We start from the raw sequence: 26,855 nt of genomic DNA on the forward strand, positions 1-26,855 counted from the left end.
AATAAATTGAAAATAAATTTGATTCAAATACTCTAACCCCCATTTTCATAAAGCTCCGTTAGTGTTCCGTTAACTAACCAAATTTTAAACCGTATTATGGACGAAGATGTCTTATTCCATAGTTAGGAACTTAACTGACGAAAATTTTTCAGTTAAAGTTAACCGGAGAGAAGATATTTGCAATTTACTTTCAGTTAACTGGCAGTTAAAGCCTAACGGAGCTACCTGAAAATGGCCATAAATAACATAATTTATATTAATTTAATGTTAGTACATGAAATTGAATTGTTCAAAATAATTCTATTGCTATAGACATGTATCAGGTGTTTTCTTTTCCATGGCTCAATCACTTTCCTTTAACTTCTTTATCATTTTTATAGTCATGTATTTTGAAAACAAAAAATCATTTTTGTCTTCAATCACGAAATTAATTGATCGAATTTATTTTTAAATCCTTCAAACACAGAAATAATAGCATCAATCACTAACGCCAATTAAAAATTAATTGATCCAATTAAAAAATTATTTAATACTAACTAAGTTTTGTTATAGATTTTTGTTTTTTGATTACATTGTTTTGGGAACAATTAAGTTTTTAATTGAAAAATGTTAAAATTGAATTAAAACTCTTATTGGAAAAATATTAATGGTATGTTTTTTCTGCGCAGGCCAACGTGAAAATTCTAAATTATTATTAACAAAAATATTATACGTTCCAAAGCGAAAAAGTAAAGTAAACAAGATCAATACTGTTGGAAATACATGAAATCCAAGTTTGAACAAATATTCTTTTATGTGATTACTAATATGTTAATAAGCTTCTTTGTCCATCAATCCAACCAATTTTAGTATATTTCAATTCCGTAAAATGTACGTAGAATTTTTCTTTAAAATACAGTTATGTCTCATTAATTCGAAACTGGCCAATCTCTTACTACTATTGTGGACTTAATGTGGCAATACACACACTCTCCTGAGCTTAGTATATATATCTTATTGCTCTCTCTCTCTCTCTCTCTATAGATAGACCAGTAGCAGTCTTTTTCTAACTAGTTGAGGTTGGAAATCAGTTATTATCAAACTGTACGGTAAACAGAACAAACCCAGGTGGAATGCTATCAATCGCTAAGAATTGAATTTCAGAATTTTAAATAAGCTTCGATTTCCTCACTAGCCTTTGAACAGCTGTTAACCATAGTGTCTTCTACTATTGAATATAGAGAAATTCAGGAATAAGATCGAATAAGAAAACTTTACGGTAAAATTAATCAAAAAATTTAGACATTCCCTAAATTGGGAATAACAAATGGGTTGCATCCATTTGCAAGATTTCTTGCAATAGAACACACGCCTTTATAAAGCAATGGCCCACTCACATTGTCATTGTTTGTTGGCCACACTTGATTTTGCATTGCAATTTTAAGTCAGCCCATTGTTGTTGTCTTTACCGGCTTATGATTTGTTAATACACCAGCTGTATATGGGAACAATGTTGAAAAATGTTGCCGCCCTCACAAGCCTAAGGCGGTAGAGCTTTTGAATTTACGTTCAACATTAGGTACCAACCTTAAAATGTGTACTAGCTAGACCTGGTGGTCATCGGTTAGCACTGATGATGATGATTATATGCCGCCAATGATGATGACTAGCAAACTCTAACTGGGACTACAGCTATGATTAGTTGTCGCTGAAATTTGTTGGTGTTGTTGTTGTGACAGTGCAGCGTGAGTCTGTTACCATTTTTTTTTTCTTTCTTTGCAAGCAAATCGTAAATCTAATAATTTTTCTTTAGCATATCATAAAATATTTCACCGCAAACACTCCTTAATTTTCGCCACGATTTCGCACTGACTGCAATTCATAGAGGCAGAGTTTGGAATGTATAGCATACATAGACAAACATGGTTGAGCTGCTTTGGAACAATCCATTTGATCTATGAATGGTAATGCAAAACTTCGATATTGAAATTTTGCAATGGCATGATGAAAAATAAAAATTAACTTAAATTAATTTACACACAAACATCCCTGTCTTTACAACAGAGAAACTGAAAAAGGCCGCCAAAAGCCTTAAGCACAAGAAGGCACCTGGTCCTGACGGAATACCTCCAGGGTTAATTAAAGAAATAGCAACCATGTAATGTACAATAGCTGCTTAACAGAAGGTATCTTCCCTAATGTGTGGAAAGAACAAAGGCTAGTTCTTATCAGCGTCGACAAGGGCGACCAAGCGTCGTCATTGTCATATTGACCATTGTACATAGTGGACACTGCTGGAAAACTATTCGAACGGCTTATCAAACCAAGACTTGACAAGACTATCAGGACGGTATCAGGGGTCTGTCCGCGAGACAATACGGATTTAGACCTGGACAGACGTATTGTACACCCTAGAGTCGATATTTAATACCGAAATATTTAACGAGAATATTGAAAGACTATTTTAAGAACCGAAGTTTGGTATATGGCGCTATACAGGGCCCAAGAAGAATGAAAGTTACCTCAAGTGTCGCACAAGGTTAAATCGTTGGGCCAGATCTCAGGAACGCATCATACGACGAAATACTGAAGATACCCCTGCCAGATGATACATTCTTTGTTGGCTACGCTGGTGATATAGCCACTGGGATAAAAGCAAGAAATACTGAAGATGCTCACACGCAGAGATGAAACATGATTGTCACAATCATATTCTAGGAGCAAAATAATATGATAGGAGCTATTTTTGCGGCGACCATGTAACATTTTAACCTGCAACCATGTTGGCTCAGTGAACATGGTTCTAAGAAAAATATAATTGTCCTCATCTAAAATGTTATTATATTGATAAAAAGAATTTTGTTTGAATGAAAAGACAATGGTCACGATTTAAAATGTTATGGTATTCATTAAAAATGTTTTTCTTCTAGTTAAAAGAATATGGTCACAACCTAATATGTTTTGATCTTTATGAAAAAACTTTTTTCATCGTCGAAAAAAGGACGCCACTTGAGAAAATAAAACACAAAATTAACTTTATTTATTTGTTTTTATTTATTTATAAACTAATTCATTGTTTATTTGTATTTACTATGTCGTGCACGCAAAGATCACATATTTTTACAAACTCTATTTTGGTTCAATTTCAACAATAAGTAATCATTTCATATTTAATTCGTGCCCATCAAATGTACCAATGCAGACATCATGTAACTGCAAATAAAAATAAATTATACCATATATCAAAATGCAGAACAAAAACCAGGTACATTTTTTCAATTACACTTTCATTTTTTGTGTTCACATAAAACCACGTGCCACTTCTGAATAAATAAATTAACACAAAACACAGTAAATCCGTATTCTCCGTCCATTCCAAGAAACAATCAACACACGACTGACGCGCAAAATGAAAATCGTGTGTATCTGCTCAATGTTGTTATAAAATTCTTTTCGCTGCAAAAAAGTTAAAAAGTAAATGGTCACGAAAACAATGTACATGGTCTTTATGGCCATGTAATGGTTCTATACAAATACTTTTTTCCCTGCAAAAAAGTAAAAAAATTTAATGGTCAGGTACATGATTTTCCTGACCATGTAATGGTCTCAAATTCTATCATTTAAATAATAGAACATGTTTGCGGCATTTGAGAACCATTTAAATGCTTATTGCCAGAATACATTTTTCTCTGCTCGAAAACTATTTTTACAAAGACAAAATACATGGTTTTCGCGGCAATTACATGCTCTAGATAAGCATTAAATAAATGCGGCAACCATGTCAAAATATGGTTTTTCTGTGCGTGCAACGCAAACTTCGCCAAACCATGATACGCGTGAAAGAGTTGTTAGACACGCATGGCCCACAATTAGCCATTCACAAAACCGAACTGCTACTACTAACAAGACGGCATCTGCCTCTAGAAATGAACATGGTAATCCCAAACAAAGCAGTCACTCAAGTACTTGGGACTAAGGCTGGACTCGAAATTAACGTACTCCAAGCAGATAGAGTACCCAACAGAGAAATCTGCTATGATAATGTCGCGGCCAAGCAGGCTGATGGCAAACATAGGAGGCATCCTTCCAAGCAGAAGAAGGATACTAATGGAGATGACTAACAGACCTCTATGGATGTGAGATCTGGGCATTGACCTTACGCAGACGGACTAGAGCTTTTGGCTCTAGTCCTTTTGCTTTCAGTACAAAGAACGGCTGCTCAGAGAATCACTTCAGCACGGTTTCGTGGGAAGATGCATTAGTGATAGCAGGAACGATACCAATAGACCTCCAAAAGATCTTCGAAGCTAAACAAAAAGGCGCGATGGACTTGATACCGAACATTCAACAAGAGACTTAAGATAGATGGCAGGAACGATGAAGGAACGAGACAAAGGGCAGATGACCACACCGACTTATAACTGACATACAGTTTTGGCGAGACAGAAGATATGGGGAAGTGGCGTACTGCATGACCCAAATGCTCTCTGGCCATGGATATTTTCGAAAGTATCTGTATAATATGGGGAAATGCAACTGCGAGAACTGTAACTACGAAGAGAAAGAGGTCGCCTATTAAGCCGAACATACACTTTTTAGAAGTAGCCGGTGGCAGAACGACGGACAGCGCAGGAAGAAGAAATTGGAAATATAATCCAGAAGATGGTACAGAGCTAGAGGAACCGGGAGGCCGTAGAGCGATTTGTAGAAAACGTTCTACGCAGGAAAAATACTGACATGGACATTACGACATGAGTAGTGTAAGCTTGACTATGGATGCGGTCTAGAAAGAGATGGTTACGGACCACGAGAGGTCCACCTCGAAGTAATTCAAAAGCGGTTCCGAGGTGGTAATCATACCGCAAGGGAAGAGGGATGGGTTTGGAGCCCGGCACACGAGTGGACACACTGTCGGTTGCATAAAGCATTTTCTTACCCTTACCCGCCAATAAAAATTATAATAATTAAATTTTATTAAAATTAAATTTGAAAAATTTTAATCTTTCCAAAACAAAACACTCTTAACTCGTTCAAACATTGTTGACTTGGATAGCCTGTATGAAACTCCGGATACCATTCACCACAACTCTTCCTCACAAAAAGTGTTGATTTACCTGACAATTACTGTCAATGAAAAATTGGACACCACCGTAGCAAACTTTAGCTGCTAACACTCGATAAGAAAAGCCAAATACCATATCATCAGAGTTACAAATAACTTTCTTTCATCTCATTTTGGTTTCTGTTAGGGGCCCGAGGTTAGAAACTATAAATCTTATATTTAAGCCATATTTAGCCAACTGAATTATTTGAATTGTTTTTGAGGCTGTCCGTCCAGTGGGATATTCACCAATGATCTATCATTAATGCAAAATTATTGGTTGTTTACATTTTTGCAATATTTTCTCATGGACCAATGTTAATGATTTCTTTTTTCTTTTTGATTTCTTTGCAGGTGGTCCTCTCGGCCTGTTCATCGTATTTCCAGAGCCTATTTCTGGACCACCCCGAAAAACATCCCATTGTGATATTAAAGGACGTCCGTTTTGCCGAACTGCAAACCTTAGTAGAATTCATGTATAAAGGCGAAGTAAACGTGCAATATTGTCAGTTATCGGCACTGCTGAAAACGGCAGAGTCTTTAAAGGTAAGTCCAGCACGCGAACCCAACGGAGACAGGGGTCTGTTATACACATTTCCTTGGTATCTTTGCAGGTCAAGGGTTTAGCAGAAATGACAAATCAGAATACAACCCTAAGAGAACCAGAACGTGAACCAGAACGTCTACGACCCCACTCACAACCCTGCAAGAGTAGTAATAGTTCATGTGACAGTCCCGTGGATGCCACTCTCTCCGGGCCTTCAACATCTGCGTCCAATATTGTCACATCGGCAGCTCAACAATCAGCTGCCGCCTCAGCATCCGCAGCACCCTCAATAGCCACAGCAGCAGCAACAACACCAACAAATGCCGCCTCTTCTACATCTGCCACTACAAATGCCACAAGCACAACAGCAGCATCAGCCGCCGCCACATCCGCCATTGCCAGCTCACTAAGTTCGAAACGCAGTAACACCAGCAATGAACCACCACAGTCAACAACTGAACGTTGTAGTCCCTCACCTCCGAAGAGAATTCATGTTAAACCGGTGGCCTCCATACAGGAACTACGTGGATCTCCACAACCCCTAGATCTCTATCAAAGACGTTTGGAACATCAACAGGAAGACACCAAGGAAAATTCCATTGTAAATAATGATAATGCCGCAGCATCGACAACCACCACATCTCTGGCCAATGAAAAGATGGCAAGGAGTACAACACCTCAGAGTGCCAGTGGTAGTGGGACAATGGCAAAGCATCACTCGCATGGTGATGGTGATGGCGATACGATTATGAAACGCGAAGATAATGATCGCGATTCTGGTCGAGAAGGTGGAGGAGGGGCAGGGGAAAGATCATATCACTCACCCGACCGACTAAGCGCCATAGATGTCCACAGAGGCTTAACCCGCGAATGTGATGATTCGGTGGTGGGAAAAATCGAAGATGTAGAGGACGTTGACTATGGAGACGAAGAAATGGATCTAGACGATGACGGTGATAATAGTTCCGATGATGTGGCTGGATTAAATATGAAAATCCGCAGCAGTAGTTTGGCAGCCGCTTTGGTGAGCCCCAATTTACGAGCTGGTCTAGAGAGTAGTCTATGTGCACTTGGTGGTGTTCGTGATAGAGATCGTGACATAGAGGCGGGCGATTCGGCTCGTTCCACGCCCCTAACAGCTACAACTGCATTGGCTTTAGACTCACATTCACAACGTCCAGCGTCGCGTAGTTCACGAGACGGTTCGTGTTTAGATCGACCCAGTAGTAGGGGTGGTCACAGTGGTTTACCATCTACCTCGGCCACATCGTTAACAGGTGGTCTCAGTCCCGGTTCATCAGCGGCAGCAGCATTAGGTCTCGTTGGTGATACACTGGCTGGTCCATCAGGTTTGGGCCCAGTGCAGTCGGTGCCTTTGGTAAGTACTGGACATTTATTGTAATTGTATAAATTCTCGATCCGGGTCTCCGGGTTCTAGACCATAAAACGATGTCCGTCCGTCTGGCTGCCTATCTGTCTGTTTTAATCACATTGCAATCTTCAATCATGAAGCCATCGTGCTGAAATATTGCACAAACTGCTTGCAGTCAAATTACGAGTTTGTGTAAATTCAAGTTCGAAGATGGGTTATAAAAACCGACCTGATGTCTTAAGCATCTATACGCCGAAATTTATTCCGATTTGCTTGCAATTCACAAGAGCTTAAATAGGTGTGCAGAACATGGTGTGTTCGGTCGACGTTTTGTTACAGCGACTCCTAGACACCACAATTTGTATGCAATTTACCGGAAATTGGAAATCTAAAGTATTTTGTGGCCATGTGCAAGTGTAACGAAGATGGTTTGTGTTGGTCCATGTTTCGGTATAGCCCTCATATATCCCGAACTCCCAATTTGACTTCTAGGATCATAGAAACTGCAATTTTCATTCGATTTGCCTGGAATTGGAAATCTAGAGGTATTTTTGGTCCACACAAAAATGTGTTAAAGATGACTGCTATCGGTCCATGTTTCGGTATCTTCCCCATATAGAACGACCTCCCGATTTGACATCTTGGGCGTCTAAATGTCCCAATTCTTATCAAATTAGCCTCAAAATCTAGGGGCATAACATTTAAATAAAATTTTCTATAACATTAAAATTTTGAAAAAATTTTAAACAAAAATAAAATTTTGACAAAATTTTCAATAAAAATAAAATTTTGACAAAATGTTCTATAAAAATAAAGTTTTCTATAAAAATAAAATTTTGACAAAGTTTTCTGAAGACAAAAAAATGTGTACAAATTAAATTTTGAGAAAATTTTATATAAATTCAATATCTTCAAAATTTTAATTTTCATGTAAAATAAAAACATTTAAATTTCGACACGTTTATATTTCAAGGAATAATTATACACCAAAAATGAGGAAACATAATATATAATATTGAAAATAGTAAATAAGCTTCTTAAATAAAATATTTTTTTTTTTTTTTTTTAAGAAAAAACATATTTTTATTTAACCATAAAAGTTTTAAAATAACTAATAGGTTAGGTTAGGTTAGGTGGCAGCACGATGTATGAGGCCCACTTAGACTATTCAGTCCATTGTGATACCACATTGGTGAACTTCTCTCTTATCACTAAGTGCTGCCCGATTCCATGTAAAGCTCAATGACAAGGGACCTCCTTTTATTGCCGAGTCCGAACGGCGTTCCACATTGCTGTGAAACCACTTAGAGAAGCTTTGAAACCCTCAGAAATGTCACCAGCATTACTGAGGTGGGATAATCCACCGCTGAAAAACTTTTTGGTGTTCGGTCGAAGCAGGAATCGAACCCACGACCTTGTGTATGCAAGGCGGGCATGCTAACCATTGCACCACGGTGGCTCCCAATTAATAGGTTGATTTTTGGTAAAATTTCCTACAAATTTTGGTAGATTAGTCCTGGTACGAGTGACAACCGTTCGTGTCATAGGGCGGAAGTATTTTTTTTTAATCCGCTGCATTCATTTCTCATTAATTCTTCAGATGTGATGATATTTCGAATTTATTTTGAAACCTAAGAAACTATTGAAGTCTACTCAAAGCGGATTTTTATAAGGCAAATGACAATTGAAATATAGTTTAAATGGATTTTGGCAGTGTAATTTAAATGGGATATTAAAAGATTTAAAAACTTTTTGGGCCAATTCCACATCAGATGAGAAATGGATCACTGGTCCATTATATTACTTGTTCAGAAAATTTAAATTTATTGCCCCTCTTTAGTAGGACCGAATATTTTGAAAGCCTTTGAACATTGGTGAAACCCCTTAAATAAAAAGCCTCTGAAACAAAAAATTTGAAAATTTTCTTGAAAGCCATATATAATTTTTTAAATACCGAGAAAAATACGTTTCCCACACAAAACAAAATTTTCTGGTTTTCTGGTTTAAAGCTTAATCAGTTTCTTTTATTCTATATTACAGTCTCTCAAAAAGGAAATCGATTGCAGTGAAGACGACAACAGCAATAGTCGTCATCTACAGCCACGCTCCGCCTCCGCCAGTGGTATTTTGGGCGGTGAGCTTGATTATCGAACATCTCATGAATCGGTAAGTGTCTCCTTTGTCTAGTTCATTTTATTCCATGTTTTTTCTATCTTGTTTTTTATTCTCTCTAACTTTACAATATTCAAAAAAAAAAAAAACATATATCTATACACATATATAATATATCATAAATTTTGTTATAAATTTGTCTATTTTTTCCGAAAAATATAAAAATATATACAAATACCCGTTTTTTCTAAATAATATTTTTTCGATTTTTTATATAAATCATTCCAAAACAAAAAAAAAAACTCTAAATCACAAAAACCTATTTTTTGCTCTTCGTCGTGTTCTTTGTCTATGAATTTGTTTTTTTTTTTTTAGTTAATTTTTAATCCTTCATTCAAAATCAACAAAATATATGCAAAAAAAAAATAAAACTAAACACTTTAAAATTGAATTGAATTTTCATATAGGGAAATAAAATCCCAGCATTTTTGTTTCCCAAATCACCACCCAAATCAATTCATCCCCTAGACCCCAAAAACATCCAAGAACAGAATGCCTATAGTCCCTCACAATAAAATGACAAAAGCAACAGCAGCAACAACAACAACAACAGCAACCCTTTAAGTCCATTATCCTACAGCTCCAAACATTCCCCTTCAATTGAAATTGGTGAAATAGAAAACTACAATTTGAAATTGCATGTTAAATTGAAATTTAGTTTGTTTTGAGTTTTAGCCAAACACCCGGTAAATTTTCACCGCGTGTTCGTAGAAGTATTGCTCTACATACTGCTATGCCTAAACTAAATGTCCTATCTACCCAATACCACTATCACCATTTTAATCTGCACCTTTGCTAGTCCCGCTGCTCCTGTACAGTGATTTTATATCCTGTAGCCTTTGAAAAATCTCTACCTAGTCTCTATTGATTTACTTTTGAAGCTGTTTATTTCTATTTTGAAACTTTATTTTACCAAAAAATACCGTATTTTTCATATACAAATAATACATCTAAAAACAATATATATATATATATATATTTGTATGTATAAGTGATTTCTTTATGTTTTTATTTTAACACATATTGTTTTATCCCCATATGAATAATCTGCTCTTTAACTCTCCCCTAACGGTAGTTTTGTACTCTGGTAGACCTTAATACACTCTAGGTGATTTGTATAAAGACAGATGGAATGTGAAATTCAAAATTTTGGCATACATTGAGCGACATGATAAAAACAAGAGAGAGAGAGTAAGATTCTCAGTTAACAGTTGTAAGCAATTATAGGCCAGCATTTCTGTGCATAAATGAGTGAAATGGCATAGTTCTTAAAAATTTTTGCATTAATAATTTTTATTTAGTCTACTTTTAAATTAAATTTATTAATATATTTTATAAATTACATTTATTAATTAAATATTAAATTAAGTTCTAACCTATATTAAATATAATTAATAAAAGTAATTGTAATTAATTAATTATGTTGAACGTTATAAAACTTAAATTAAACTAATATACATGTAATTCGATCTAAAAAATTAAATTGAAGCGTTAATAAATTTAAATTAAACAAATAAACTTCAAATAATTTATATTTATATGTTTCGGACCAAGGGTGATATGTCTTTAATTTTATTTCTTTAGGTAACTATATCTATCACATTTATTTAAATAAAACAAATTTTAATTACAAATTTCACAACATTTCGCCAACGTATGTGGACATTTTTAAGAAATTTTGTTGTAAAAAAAAATAATTGTTTACATTAAAAAAATGTATTTTCTAATTTAATTCCAACAAAAGGGTATTTTGGCTTTCGGATATCGGATTTTATTATAAATTAAATACATTACAAATATTTCGTTTTATTTAATTAAAATAAATTCAATAAAATAATTGTCCAAAAAATAATAGCTGTAATATAATAGTTATAATATAAAGCCAATAAAATTAAAATATATTAGTTTAAAGTTTACAAAATTGAAGTAAGCTAGACTAAATTTGGGAGCCACCGTGGTGCAATGGTTAGCATGTCCGCCTTGCATACACAAGGTCTTGGGTTCGATTCCTGCTTCGACCGAACACCAAAAAGCTTTTCACCTCAGTAATGCTGGTGACATTTCTGAGGGTTTCAAAGCTTTTCTAAGTGGTTTCACTGCAAGGTGGAACGCCGTTCGGACTCGGCTATAAAAAGGAGGTCCCTTGTTATTGAGCTTGACATGGAATTGGGCAGCACTCAGTGATAAGAGAGAAGTTCACCAATGTGGTATCACAATGGACTGAATAGTCTAAGTAAGCCTGATACATCGGGCTGCCACCTAACCTAACCTAACCTAGACTAAATTTACAGAAAACTGAATTTAATTTATATTACAATTTTAAATTGAATAAAAAATTAATAAAAAAACGTTGAATTAGTTCAAAATGAGGAAATTAAATTTAATAATAAAGAATTTTATTTTATTTAAACAATTTTCATTTTTATTTTTTAAAATTGGTATTTATATTATTAATTAAGCATTAATGTGCTTAAAGTAAGTATAGTAATCCAACTTGATATGTTAGTTTTGTTTTAACGTAATTTAAATTAGTTTAATTAAATTTCAATTGAATCATATTAACGGAAAATAAATTAAATGAAAGGGAATTGCTAGTAACTATTTTTTGCATTACTGAAATAGCTCGGTTAGCAATTATAAATAAATCTCATAAAATAAAATAAAATAGTTGATAATAAATACAATTATATAAAACAAATTTAGCCTGTATTCAAACATTAAATTGAATTGAATCAAAATAAATAAAAACATTTAGTTAATATAAAATACGGAAATTAAACTTGATAAAATTAATATGAGATTTTATTAACTTATTTTTATTATATTTATTGTAAATAATTTAAATTGTATTTTATAAAATTTAAATTGATTTTAAATGGGTTTTTGTAACTTATTTTAATTTGAATATAAATAAAAATAAATAAAGCACATTAATAAACTAAATTCATAAGTTAGTTTTGCTTTTAAATAGGTTATCTTTAATAAATTAACTAATGCCAAAATTAAATTAGGTTCATAAAAAAAATGATTGATTAATTTTATTTAGCTAACTTAAAGTAAACTAAGTAAATATGGTTTTACTATATATCAACACTTTGCATTGAGTCATTTTTACAGATGATTAATTAAAAAAGCTGTCCGTCATTTTTACAGAAATTGTTAACTTATTACAAATTCATCATTAGATTAGTTTCCATTGTATGAAATTTATTAAATATTAATTAAAATTAATTATATTAATTGCACAATATCAAATACGAAATACTATAAATTTGCTTGGGCAATAGCCGACTATCAATAACCTTTTTTCGGGAGGTTCAAGTGTAGTTCATTTTGGGTTTAGTGAACTACCCGAATTTATTCTGATAATTGGTTGATAGTTTTGCTGCAAGTAGAGGATGCTGATGAGCAATGTGGTAATTCCGAAACAGCTGTCCATCCAACCATCTTGCAGTCTATAGGGCATTTCACAACCATAATTTTCCTCCGTTGGTTAAGCTACACTTGTAGTTTATTCAATGCATGGTTTTAAGTTGAAATCAAAAGCAACAAAATCTATTGTGCTAAAATAGTTTTAAATTGGCTAAAATTTATATTCATTCAACTACATTAAATATATGAAATATAGAATGACTGAATTAGTCCATGACTATTTATAATGAGAATCCAATTCTTCCTGATATTAAATTTCTTAGTAGAGTTTTAAACCGATTCTCATTTTGAAAATTGTAAAGCCAAAATCACAGACCATTTCACAGTTATTCCTTCTCTCAGCTATGCTGGTATATATTTGGGCAAACCTCTACCATAGAATGAAGTTTGCATAAAGCTTCATAATTTCTTGTTATAGCGAATAGAAGACTAATCGTTGTGAAGTTCGGTGCCGATCTACTAACTTCTACTCATCTATTAAAATGTCACTAGCTTTGGTAATTCATTGCCAGATGTGCTAGTATTAGTAGATGTGCTAGTATTAGTAGATGCCATTGAAGTCTGTCATTTTAACTTTGTGTAACCTCATGTCCATGCCAACTGTCTGTACTCAAATGATCTAGAGTGTTTTAACTACCTACTTTCCAACCGACCACCACCTACCTATGCCATTGGCAATTTCTACTACAAAACTATTTGTTTTTAAAAAGTTGTTATGTTCGTTCAGTTTCTACATATTTTTTTTATTTTGTCCATATTGTATGTATGAAACTCAATGTATGTACACCAATACATACAGACATACATGCATACGGCGACAGAGCGAGAGAGAGAGAATATATAGTAAATGTCGCATGTTACCATGTCCTCAATTTCTATATTTGGTTGTGTATATTTCCTTTGGATTTTCTCTATAGCTTTTTATTGTAGATTTTATTTTCTATTCTATTTTTTTATGTAGTATTTATTTGTCGACATTTTTATTTTAGATTTCCTGCTTTGATATTTTTGTTTTGATTTTTATCCACTTTGTATTTGTACTTCCGTTCGTGTTTTGGGTTTCTTACAATCGACATATGCAGTGATGGTTGTAAAAATATATGGTCATAATTATTAGTAATATTTTTCCAGTAAGGATTAACCAAGGATTAATTTAGTAAAGAATCATATTGAATTTAAGTCAGTATGGAAATAAACAATATACAATAGAAAAACGATAATTATTTTTGTGTTATATGAATTTTGGAGATCAGCGTTCGGATCTGGTTATTTAATTGATTTGTATAAAACTGTGCCCTCTGAAAACAACTTTCTTCTTTACGATTTTCGTTTAAACCATGCAAACTACTCTCACTTTAGTAAAGTTTGAATGACACTTTGCTCTTACACTAACGGTTGTGTGCTTACTTAAATAAATGTATCAGCCTAAAAGTATACAACAACATTTCTTTAATATATTTGTTAAAGATGTCCTGGTGCATGGCACTACTAGAATTTTATGCTAAAGAGAAATTGGAAATTTAGGGTGTATGAAAAATTAATAGAAAGAAAACGTAGATATTTATATGCAAGTAAGTGTATGAAATATACATGTGCATATACATAGATGATAAATAAATATTTATATAATATGTACCTGTTTACTACTTTGACATGAATGGAGTTTCCATTAGAGTAGCACTTAAGCTATTTGAAAAATGGGGTTCTACTTGCTGCAAAAAAAGTAAACACAAGAAAAAGTTATACATCACTTAAATTACTTATTTACAATTGTTTGTTAAATCTTGTGGATTTTCCCGAAGAAATTTTCGAACATTTCCATATATTGTTATGAATTTGTTCTAAATCCGAATGAAAATATACTTTGGAATATTAATAAACTATATAGGTAAATTAATTGTTTTTTTTTTTTTACATATATTCCACATATGTTCGGAAGATTCCGAAAAGGTGTTCAACATTACATACTGCTATATTAAAGTTTTAATATGAAACTGTAAAATTTGTCTTATTAAAGACTTAAAGTCAGAAAAGAACAGTGCTTGGTGTAAACGAAATGGACTGTGTTGTTGGTTCAAAAATATTTTTACAAATTTTTTGGTGATAAAAGTATAAAATTTTCGAAGAAATTCAAAAAAACTCTTCGGTACACGTTTACCTAACGGTTTTTTCTTGCGTGTATTCTTCAAAATTATTTAAATTTCTATTTTATTCATTAAATTAAATTGTATGCCATTTACATAGTAATGAAATTAAATTTAACAAAATGATTGATATTAAATTAAACTAACTAATTTAAATTGACTGAGATAAATTTAATTTAGCTTAGGTTTAGTTAAGCCACAATAAAGTAAGTAAATTTTGACTAAATAAATTAAAAATGTTTTTTTTAGTTTAAATTATATCAAACTATATTTAAATAAAACAAAACAAATACTAAATTAAACAAAATATATTTTAATTAAATTAATATAAACGAAGCAAAAAAGTAAAATGAAATCGAAAATGAATTAAAAAATTATATTATAAAACGTAATTAAATTATTTTTTTTAATGTAAATGAAATTATATTTAAATAAATCAATTAAATTAAATCTAACTTTAATAAATAAATTAAACCTAATAAACAAAATAGAATTTTAATTAAATTAAAATAAACTATTTTCAACTAAACTGAAATAAAGTGAATAAGTGAAATTGACGAATATTAAATATAACCACTTTAAAATATTTTTTTTTTTGTACACCCAGAAAAAAGTGAACCCACCATGTCTTTAGCCCTCTATGAAGTTCAAAAGAGACACAATTTAAGGAAAATTACTTAGTTGAGAAACATATGAACTCAATTGAAGTAAACTTCACCCATTTTAGAAAAATGAAAATAGTTCGTTTCAAATTATTTAAAATTGTGTTTATTTGTATTCTCGTTCTCGTTTTTAATTTACGCCATTAAAGTAATCAATAAACATGTTCTCTCATTTGGCAAAATTTTACTAAAATCAACAAATTTTCATGGACTAAAATAAAGTTAAATCGCATATAAAAAAATTCGCTGGCTTGTTTCTGGGGGTACTTAAGATAAAATTTTGTACCGGAAAATACAAAACAAATTACAAATGTTTAGTTCATTTTAGATTAATTTAATCTAATTTTAAAATAAATTAGTTTTATATAATTAAGTTAAATGTCACTATTAATAATTAAAAACAAAAAAAAAATATAACACCTTTTTAAATTTAATTACAATAAAATTTATTTTATTTTATTTTATTTTTTTTTTTTCAAGAAAAAAATATGTGATATTCTTTTAATTTAGTTTAATATAATTAAGGTTATTTCAATATAAATCAGGTTTATATAATTAAGTTAAAATTAATAAAGTTAACACTATTCAGCATAACTATTTTTTAATTTAATTATAATTAAATATAATATATTTTCAAAGAACAAGTACCCTTGTATTTTGAGTTTGTTGTCATTGTGCTTTTTTCCATTCGTTCTGTTAACATAAAGTATTTTAAAGAAAACAATTTTTAAACGACATTTGTGTTTGTTGTTCTGTGCTATATATTGGAATCTTGAAAATATTTTTATCAAAGATTACCAATTGTGGTATCCGTCAGTAATTTTTCAGAAGAAAGAACTATCATCAAAATTTGGCTTCCAAGTTTTTCGGACTTATTCGGACATTAACACTTATTCAGGATACACCCTTTTCCCCTGAAGTTATACTTCCTTACAAATGCAAAAAAAACTTCCAAAATAATGTATACATCCTTCCTATAGGATGCTAAAACAAATGTCATTTTTATGTGTTGGTGATTTTATTTATATTTTTGTGTGGCCAGGTTTCCACTTTTTTTTTGAGAAGAGGAGGACTATGTCGTTAGTTGTTCCGTTCTTATTATTATATTAAAAAAAAAATTGTTGTGAGCTCTTTCAAATTTATTTACGACAATATTTACTGAAATTCGTCAAGCATCACGATGTGCCACCCCTTTGGGGGTCCGAAGGGTATAAGAATGGTTGGTGGTCGCTAGAAGCATATGACTGGTTTGGGACCTGGGTGCGAATGTGAATGCCAAACGTAATTTAACCCATACCACCAGGACCACTACCACCACAATGCACTCTCAGCCGCAATTACACACGCACACAGTAACGCCTCAATGTCCTCGCAACTGTTTGCATTTCACCAGGCAATTCCTTTTTGCAAAAAGTCTGCATATTCATGACAACAGCTCTGTGTAGTCTGTATGACCGACAGACTGAATAAATAAAATCGTGTGCGTTCATGCTTTCTTTTTGGTGAATCCCCTTCACGATGACAAACCCATTCTCGTCCTTGCCGAAAAAACGTAAAGAACAAATTTTTTTTATATATAAAAATCTTATTTTTGTCTTATTTTGGACAAAATAAATTTCACATATACACATGTAAAAAAATTATTCCTCTTTTTGTCACTGAGTTGTTGCAAGCCCTAGGTAGGCAAAATAACGAAAGAAGCCAAAATGAGCAAAAACAACTGGCAACACAAGCATCCAGCTGAAGCTTTAGTTAAACATGAAGGAAAAAGAACCGAAAGAAAATCTCGAAAATTATATACCTTTAGGTTTTTCGCCAAGCCATAGCCATTTTCTTCTTCTTCATCTTTTTTTTCGGGACAATAATGTCAGGGGATATTTTGTGATAGACAAGTGAGTATGAGTCGCAGTGCTTGTATAATCTTTTCTTTTTTTTGTTTAAGCTGAAGCTTTCCCCTGTATAATTTTTATTTTCAAGCTGTGTTTTTATCCCTCGCCCTATTTAAGTACAGTTGCGACAAATATCCTAGGGAAGTGATGTATATTCTATGTATTGAATTAAAGTGGTATTATATAAGGTAAGGGGAATTTCAACCATGGCAACTTAGAGACGGTGAAATATTTTATTTCTATGATTAAACACTTGTAGAAAAATCTTTGTAATATTAACGATATTTGTCATTAAAATTGAGCCAACGAAATAATTTCGTAAATACAATAAAATGTTTCGTTCTTGTAATGAAGTTCCTATTTAATAACAAAACATTCCACAATATTTATGAACATTTTCATTGACTTAATAAATATTTTTAGTTATTTCAAATTTTTATAGAAATAAAATTTTGACAAAATTTTCTATAGAAATGAAGTTTTGACAAAATTTTCTATACTCGTAGAAATGAAATTTTGACAAAATTTTTATAGAAATGAAGTTTTGACAAAATTTTCTATAGAAATAAAATTTTGACAAAATTTTCTATAGAAATTAAATTTTGACACAATTTTTCGTAGAAATAAAATTTTGACAAAATTTTCTATAGAAATAAAATTTTGACAAAATTTTCAACAGAAATAAAATTTTGACAAAATTTTCAACAGAAATAAAATTTTGACAAAATTTTCAACAGAAATAAAATTTTGACAAAATTTTCTATAGAAATAAAATTTTGACAAAATTTTCTATAGAAATAAAATTTTGACTAAATTTTCTATAAAAATAAAATTCTGACAAAATTTTCTATAGAAATAAAATGTTGACAAAATTTTCTAAATGAAAATCAGATTTTCTAAAGAAATAAAATTTTGACAAAATTTTCTATAGAAATGAAATTTTGACACAATTTTCTATAGAAATAAAATTTTGACAAAATTTTCTATAGAAATTAAATTTTGACATTAAATTAAATTTTGAACAATAACAAACAAAACGAATGAAGATACAGGAAGCACGCTCAAAAACAAACCCAGCCAAATACATTCAAATCGATGATTTGAGTTTGGCAAAGGAAAAGAGATATGCTTGCAAAATTTGTTTAGGCAGTAGCCGACTATCAAAACCTTTTTCGGGAGGTTCAAGTGTAGTTCACATTGGGTTGAGTGAATTACCCGAATTTATTCTGATAATTGGTTGATAGTTTTGCTGCACGTAGAGGATGCTGATGAGGAATGTGGTAATTCCGAAACAGCTGTACATCCAACCATCTTGCAGTCTATAGGGCTTTGCCCAAATAAATTTGACAAGCATACTTTTCCTCTGTTGGTTAAGCTACACTTGTAGTTTAGTCAATGCATGGCTTTAAGCTGAGATCAAAAACAATAATATTTTGACACAATTTGTTATAGAAATAAAATTTTGACAAAGTTTTCTATAGAAATAAAATGTTGACAAAATTTTCTAAATGAAAATTAGATTTTCCAAAGAAATAAAATTTTGACAAAATTTTCTATAGAAATAAAATTTTGACTAAATTTTCTATAAAAATAAAATTCTGACAAAATTTTCTATAGAAATAAAATTATGACAAAATTTTCTATAGAAATAAAATGTTGACAAAATTTTCTAAATGAAAATTAGATTTTCTAAAGAAATAAAACTTTGACAAAATTTTCTATAGAAATAAAATTTTGACAAAATTTTTTATAGAAATGTCATTTTGACAAAATTTTCTATATAAATAAAATTTTGACTAAATTTTCTATAAAAATAAAATTCTGACAAAATTTTCTATAGAAATAAAATTATGACAAAATTTTCTATAGAAATAAAATGTTGACGAAATTTTCTTAATGAAAATTAGATTTTCTAAAGAAATAAAATTTTGACAAAATTTTCTATAGAAATAAAATTTTGACAAAATTTTTTATAGAAATGACATTTTGACATTTTATAGAAATGACATTTTCTATAGAACTAAAATTTTTTCAAAATTTTCTATATAGAAATAAAATTGTGACAAATTTGTCTATGGAACTACAATTTTGGCATTTTCTATAGAAATAACATTTTGACAAAATTTTCTGTGGCAATACATTTTTGACGAAATGCTCTATAGAAATAACATTTTGACAAAATTTTCTATGGCAATACATTTTTGACAAAATTCTCTATAGAAATAAAATTTTCTATAGAACTAAAATTTTGTCAACATTTTCTATATAGAAATAAAATTTTGGCAAAGTTTTCTATGGAACTAACATAAATTTTTGACAAAATTTTCTATCGAAATAAAATTTTCTATAGAAATAAATTGTTGGCAAAGTTTTCTATGGAACTAACATACATTTTTGACAAAATTTTCTATAGAAATAAAATTTTGACAAAATTTTCTACAGAAATAAAATTTTGAAAAAATTTTCTTTAGCAATAAAGTTTTGACAAAAAAAATTAAAAAAAATTCCAAAAAAATAACATTTTGACAAAATTTTCTATAGAAATAAAATTTTGACAAACTTTTCTATAAAAATAAAATTTTTATAGAAATATAATTTTTACAATATTTTCTATAGAAATAAAATGTTGACAAAATTCTATTTTATAATTATGACCAAATTTTCTATTTCCATTAAAAATTTTAATATACGTTTTAAGTCATAAATCTTATTAATATTTTTTTTCAAATTTGGTAGATTTTTGGTAACATTTTATTCAAAGTTTTGGTCACGAGTGGCAACCGTGCTTATAATGCCCGTCTTTGGTTAACATCTGAACTCCAATAGTCTGATTTTAGAAAAATAATCTTATTTGCAAAAAGAAAAATAGAAAAGTCTATAAAAGGATATTACCATCTTTCATGCGTTTCATACTATCTCCTGAAAGTATGCAACAAAAATATAACCCTCTGCCTATGCTAAAAAAATAGTTTACTTGGATTTTTGGTCTCCTTTTACAGATTTTAGTAATGAGACATTCGAGACAAAGAAGTGGAATCTCTAAATTGAGATATTATGCGCACGTCACGCCATTTTAAATTTATGTTTTATAAATTTGAAATTAACGACTTATCCATTTTCTTTTTAGAATAGATCACCAAAACTATCCAGCTAAAAAATCAAATTTATAACAGACAATTCAAAGTGAATGATCTTTTCACTTACTTTATTTTAGTAAGGTATACTAACTTACGAGTACTAGCAAAAAAAAATGGAAGTCCTATGTCACTACTTTTAATGTTCGTCAAAAATGCTCTTTTAGAGATGGAGAGAATTAATTTGTTTTACGCAGTTTTTGCAATAAATTTAAATTTTCTAAATTTAAATTTGTATGAAACACACCAAGGATAAGTAATATAATGGCAATTTGCAAAAAAATATGTGAAAAGTGTGTCAAGCCATATCTCGGTAAGCGAGGAATTTGCGACAAAATATTTGCTCGCATTATTCAAATCGTCTCTATGTAGAACGAACGTTTTTTTCAAGTTGTTTCTTATTTGTTTACTGAAATAGAAACACATTTGAAGAACAAAGGCGAAAGCAATGCAACGGATACTTAATAATATGACATCCATTCTATGACAAGCCCACATAAAATTCATAGCTTCTGAGTCAAAATTGTAGTATTTCCGTATCCAAAAAGAATATTTTCGTTGATTTCTTTTTTTTTTTTTTTTGACTACGATTTTTGCTGGGATTGAGATTCCAATCATAACACATCGTTATATTGGTCTCAGACCTCATAAAATATAGATATTCTGTGTGAAATTCTGAGTCGATCTAGCGATGTATGTCCACATAAATTTTTAATACATTTTAAATCTGTCCGTCCGCAGGTCAGGTTTGAATATGGGCTATATCGGTCCATGTTTTGATATAGCTCCCATATAAACCGATCATCTATCTAGACACCGCAATTTTTATCCGATTTGCTTGAAATTGGACATCTAAATGTGTTTTAGGCCCACAAAGACTGAATTTGCTTCATATTGGTCCATGTTTTGGTATAGCCTCCATGTAGACCGATCTCCAGATGTTTCTTCCTGGCCTTTCGTAGATACCGATAACCGTTTCGCCTAAAATTGGAAATCTAAATGTATTTTGAGTCCACAAATAGCCGTGCTAAATATGGGGTTTATTGGTCCATGTTTTGGTATAGCCCTCATATAAACCGATCTCCCAAATTTTCTTCTTGGTCATCTATACACCGTATATTTTATCCGATTTGCTTGAATTTTGAAATCTAGAGGTAATTTGGGTCCACTAAATAGGTGTGCCAAATATGGGGTGTTTCGATTCATTGTCTGGTATAGCCCCTATATTATTTTTCGACCGTGAACATGTAACATATTTGTCGCAATTATGATATTTTCTCAGACATTCTGTATCTGATTTCGATATTTTTGGCGACAGTATGTCCATATCCAAAAATAACATTTTGCTTTAGGAGGTGATCACATTCCTTCTCTACAACTCAAAAATGGTTCTCAAAAGTCTGATATATATTTTACATTTTATTAAGTTCAACAGAATATTATGTATAGTAAATTAAACTCTACCCTTTAAAGTTGTCGATTGTTAAGTATTTTTGTTAAATATTTTAAATATTCACTATCCGTTTTAGAGGTTATGCGAATACTTTCATTTTGATATATTTGATCTCTGGCAAGTACTTAAGTCTGGAGTTTTGGAGTGGCTCTTTTACCATAGCCTTTTGGAGGATTTTTGTTTTAGCACTGTATCCTCATGCACATATTGGTTAAAAAATCCAAATAGACTCACAGCCTAATATAGAATATTTTATTCCCTTCATTTGGAAACCTAGGCAAACAATCCACATTTGGATATTACATCATCATTGTTATCCTCCTCCTCCTCGTCCAACATGTGATTGTCATCATTAGCATTCCTATTGGATGTAATACACCCTCATTTTCCATAGTAGCTTATCATGACACACCGTAGAAGCGGTTGGTCTTGAACTCAACAACGCGTATGTCAACACTATGGTCACATACAAAAAAAAAAGGCTAATGGTTGGTTTGGGACATAACAGAGGGCATCAGGCATTCATCCATCCGTTTCATGCATATCCACCATAAAAATAATGAAAATTATAATATTTTTTAATATTTCTAAAATGACATTTTACTATGGTTGGAGATTTTATGTTCGATGGCATTTTTTTGTTAAAGCATTGGTAGCGAATATGTTGACTTTAAGCAAGCCAATATGCTTTAGAGCAAACGAATTTGGAGTAAAAATTTATTGTAAAATTTATTCCATGTAATGAACAAGTGCCACATGCAAAAATGATCATTCCTTCCAAACGAAAATTTTGACAAATTTCGTTTTCCTTTTTTTTGGATTGTAAAAAATTTGTTTCAAAGAAATGCGTGGGATGTCATAAACATTGAAGACAGTACGTGAAAAAATGTTAGAATTTGGTGGTAATTAGCTTCATATCTCATAGCTTCTCATATCTATGTTAATATATCTTAGGATCGAGACTTTGTTATTATTAAGTGCCAACCTTACTCTTCAGCATTCCCCAGGCTAAAGATCCGGAGATTTTGGTGGACTTTTGGAATGTTCTTGGTGTGCGGCCGAAATGTTTAGTTGGTCAAGACTTCAATATTGTCTTTAGGACATTATAAAAGGTTATATATCTATTATATCAATAAATTACCATATTTTCTGAATAAAATTACTGCCTACTTTTAGGGTGAAATTTTTACCTAAGAAAATACCTTGTAAATACTGAGATCAACATAAAGTTTATGATTGTTTCAATTTCAAATGTTTTATAAACCCCAAGACTGCTTGGACAAATGTAGTTTCAATTAAAGTTAAATAAAAAAATCGACTTAAATAAATGAGAATAAACTACAATAAATTATAATTAATTTATTTTTTCAGAAGTTGAATTTGATTGACCTACGACTTCAACGGAGGGGACAAAATTCATGAATTAGTACCTCCAATTTTATGAAACTCTGGAAACTAATTTTTCAAAAATTTCATATTGTTGGTATATTACACTCAAAAAAGAGTGAACTCTCTATTTCACTAAAGCCAATTTAACTTTATTTTAGTTCATGGAATTATTATGTTTGGAGAAAGTTTCCTTTACTCTAATAATTTTTTGTGTACGTTAGTTAAATTAGCTAAAAGCGAGGAAAAACATATACTCAAATGAAGAATAAAGATTAACTAAATTCGTGTTTTCCACAAAATAGTTCAGAATTTCTTTATATTTGTAAATTTTACCAAAAATGCGTCCATCATGAACTTCGTATGTCACTAAAGACATTCTTGCAATCTTGAACTCCAAGTTTTTCCTTCAAACTACAAAATTTTCTTTAACAAGTGAAAAAAAAACTTAGTTATGTCTAATAAATTTTCTTGAATTTTTCGAAAAATATTTACTTATTTTTATGACATCGGCGTGATGCCAACGTTTGTAATACTGTTTAGTTAAAATTTTCTACAAATATTCAAAATTTTCTAAAATTAACCGAAAGTTTTCTTCCTGGTGGGTTCACTTTTTTTTCAGTGTATGTACAAATATTCTAGATAGAAAGAAACGTTAAATATTCTTAAAATTCACATTGTTATTAATTATTTCAAAGATCTACGACTTTAACGGAGTTCGCAAACTTCAAAGACGAGTATCCTAAATTTAATGAAACATCGAAAAATATTTATAGAAAATATTCTAGATAAGAAGAAATCCCAAACGTTTCTTTAAATACATCTGCTATATATTTGCCACATAACAACAGCCTTTTAAATCACAGCAAAATCATTAGGCTTTAAAATATTTACCACTTTGTTCTTTGCTGGAAGATTTCATTGTCATTGTCAGCGACAAAAAAGACAGTGGCATTGTAAAGGCATGACAAGGTCTGGGTGAGAGATGCATCCAAATGTTTGTTGTATTTTTTTTTCTCATATCATAAACAAAAATATTCTATCCCTTAAAAAGTGATGATGCTAGGCTGCGTTGTCCTTTTTTTGTGCTGTTGTCAAAAGTGTATATATTTCCAAATTTCAAACGATGCGTTTGAATGCATTCAGACTAATTTGAATGCATTCACGAAATGCATAAAAAATGCAACACATCTACCCTATGCCGGCGACATACTCGAGTATCCAAAGGCAAAAAAACAAACAAAACTCAAAATAAATCTCTTCTGTACTTAAAGCAAAAGAAACAAAGTAAATAATAGCTTATTTGGTAGGAAGGCAAATGCCACTAAAAAAAACAAAAAACAGGACACCAAAATGCAGAGCAAAATGCGAACACAAATCTATAAAATGCTGTGTGCATTCAGGCGCATTCTCTTGCTTTGACGTTTATTTTAATTAGTTCTTTAAAAAAAAAGATGAGAAAAAATAGGGATATCGTAAACAAAACTGGATGATACAGGTCTAGCCGAGACTAACGGTGCGTTGAAAATTGAGACGACCATGGGAGATCTACTACGTTATATTTAACTTTACCCCAACTCCTTGTACATTTCCTTTTTTAATGAAGTGTATGTGGCGCGTAGATAGATAAAGGACATCCAACAACAAAATTCAATAGATATCCTCCACATACAGAGGATCCATAGCAATAATGTTCTACAAAAAAATGCCTAAAAAGATACTTCACTTTAGAGTCGAAATGGGATATCGGAAAAAATTATTAATGAAAATTCTTGTTTTCTTTTTTATGCGTCTGCATTTACAGAAAAATATAAGTAGAATAATATTTTTATGCTTTGTATATGGTGGAAGTTTTGTTATAAAATTTACTAACTTTTCTAAAATCTATACATTCAGAAGTGCGTACATTAACCCTGCTACTATGTTAGAAAAAACTTACAGATTTTATGTTGGGGTCATATCATGACCCACACTTAATTTTGTAAAATAAAATGAAATGTGTATCTAATTAAAAGGTTTTTTATAGTTTTGGATCATCGGAATAGGTTGTTGTTACTGGAATTTTCTGTCGTTGAGACGAACATACCGTTTATTTTGCCAGTTATGCTTTATTGGAAGTTTTTCTTTAATGAAAAAATTTACACTTTTTTAATTTACTCGCGCCTTTTGGTTGTAAAAAAGTCGTATGTAGGTGGTAATGGGAGCTACCGTGGCGCAATGGTTAGCATGCCCGTTTTACAAAGGGTCATGGGTTCAACCCCAGTTTCGACCAAACACCAAAGTATTTTTTCAGCGGGTGGAATAATATATCTTCTGCTGGTGACATTTCTGAGTTTCAAAGCTTCTCTATGTGGTTTCACCGAAATGTGGAACCACGTGCAGATTTGGATTCATCGTCCCAAATAACTATAAAAACAATATTCAGTTCTTCATCAACAGAACCATAAAAAAACTAACTTATTACATACAAACATTCACCCATTAGAAAATGTAATTTTTATACGGAAATCGCGATTTATATCAATTCAGTAAATCGTGAACAATATTAAAAGTCGTGCACCGATTGTAATGAAATAAAGCTCATTTTATTCGAAATATATTAAACTAACTATTTCTGAACCAAAACTGTGATTTTCGACCCATTTTTATTTTGTAGGAATTTTTAAAGAACAAATTTTTTTTTGTTAAAAATTTCAATTTTTTTTTCAAAACTTAAACGATATCTCTAAAACTACTTAGAAAATTGAAAAGCAATGTAAAGACGGCTTAAAGATAATATTCTTTGGGATTTTCGGTTTGTTTTTATTTAAAATGGTGAACCGTTTTCAAATTTTTCCAATATATGTAGTGAAGTGCCTTAATTATGAAAATAACGGTATATCTCGAAAAGTCAAACTGATGGATAAAAACCAAGTGTATATTTGGATTCAGCGACCTCAAATTACAAAAATTTGCTATAAATTTCAAATCAACACAAAAATGTTCGTGTTTGTTCCCCTGTGTAATATATGGGGTCATAAAATGACCCCAACCTGTTATGTGTATACACCAAGAATAAAAAGCCCTACGAACATAAAATTTTAACAAACCCTATTGAATTCAGTACATTTCACCAATTCATGCACTGAGTAGTAAGATCTTTTAATTATATTCCACCACAAAGAAATGGGGTAATAATAAATTCGATTTGGGTCATCAAATGACCCCAACATAATAGCAGGGTTAACATTATTTCTGAGAATTTCTTAAAATTGGCACAAAAAGTATCAGTTGCAATAAAGGTGGCACACACATTTAAAAAAAAAGCGGCGCAAAAAGTGCCAAACTTTTTCAAAACAAAAAAATTGTGGGAGTATCCTAGTTTATCTAAAACAGAACATTTTCATTGCATACTTTTAGGCAGTTAAACAGTCTGGGGGGGGGGGGTAAATAATGTATAAGATATACGGCATTCGAAGCTTAAACTTAATTATTTGTTAAGACTTCAATCACATCCGAGATCTTAAGAACCAATGCGGTATAAAGAAGGCAAATGACACAATATGATTAGTGGATAGCTTGTGCAATAAATTTGTGTTCTTTTC

The 26,855-nt window shown here is 31.1% G+C and overlaps 1 protein-coding gene across 4 annotated transcripts in view; it reads left to right on the forward strand.

The window, feature by feature from the left end:
• Window positions 1-26,855, forward strand: part of mamo (maternal gene required for meiosis) — a 665,568-nt gene that overhangs the window by 565,263 nt on the left and 73,450 nt on the right. For all 4 annotated transcript variants that reach the window (XM_075300218.1, XM_075300219.1, XM_075300217.1 and 1 more), the window contains exons 3-5: window positions 5,435-5,626; window positions 5,695-7,005; window positions 9,040-9,165. In XM_075300218.1, the coding sequence (XP_075156333.1) occupies window positions 5,435-5,626; window positions 5,695-7,005; window positions 9,040-9,165 (1,629 nt within the window). The remainder of the gene's footprint in view (window positions 1-5,434; window positions 5,627-5,694; window positions 7,006-9,039; window positions 9,166-26,855) is intronic.

Source organism: Haematobia irritans, chromosome 3 (genome assembly GCF_050003625.1).
Source record: "Haematobia irritans isolate KBUSLIRL chromosome 3, ASM5000362v1, whole genome shotgun sequence".
Lineage (NCBI taxonomy): Eukaryota > Metazoa > Arthropoda > Insecta > Diptera > Muscidae > Haematobia > Haematobia irritans.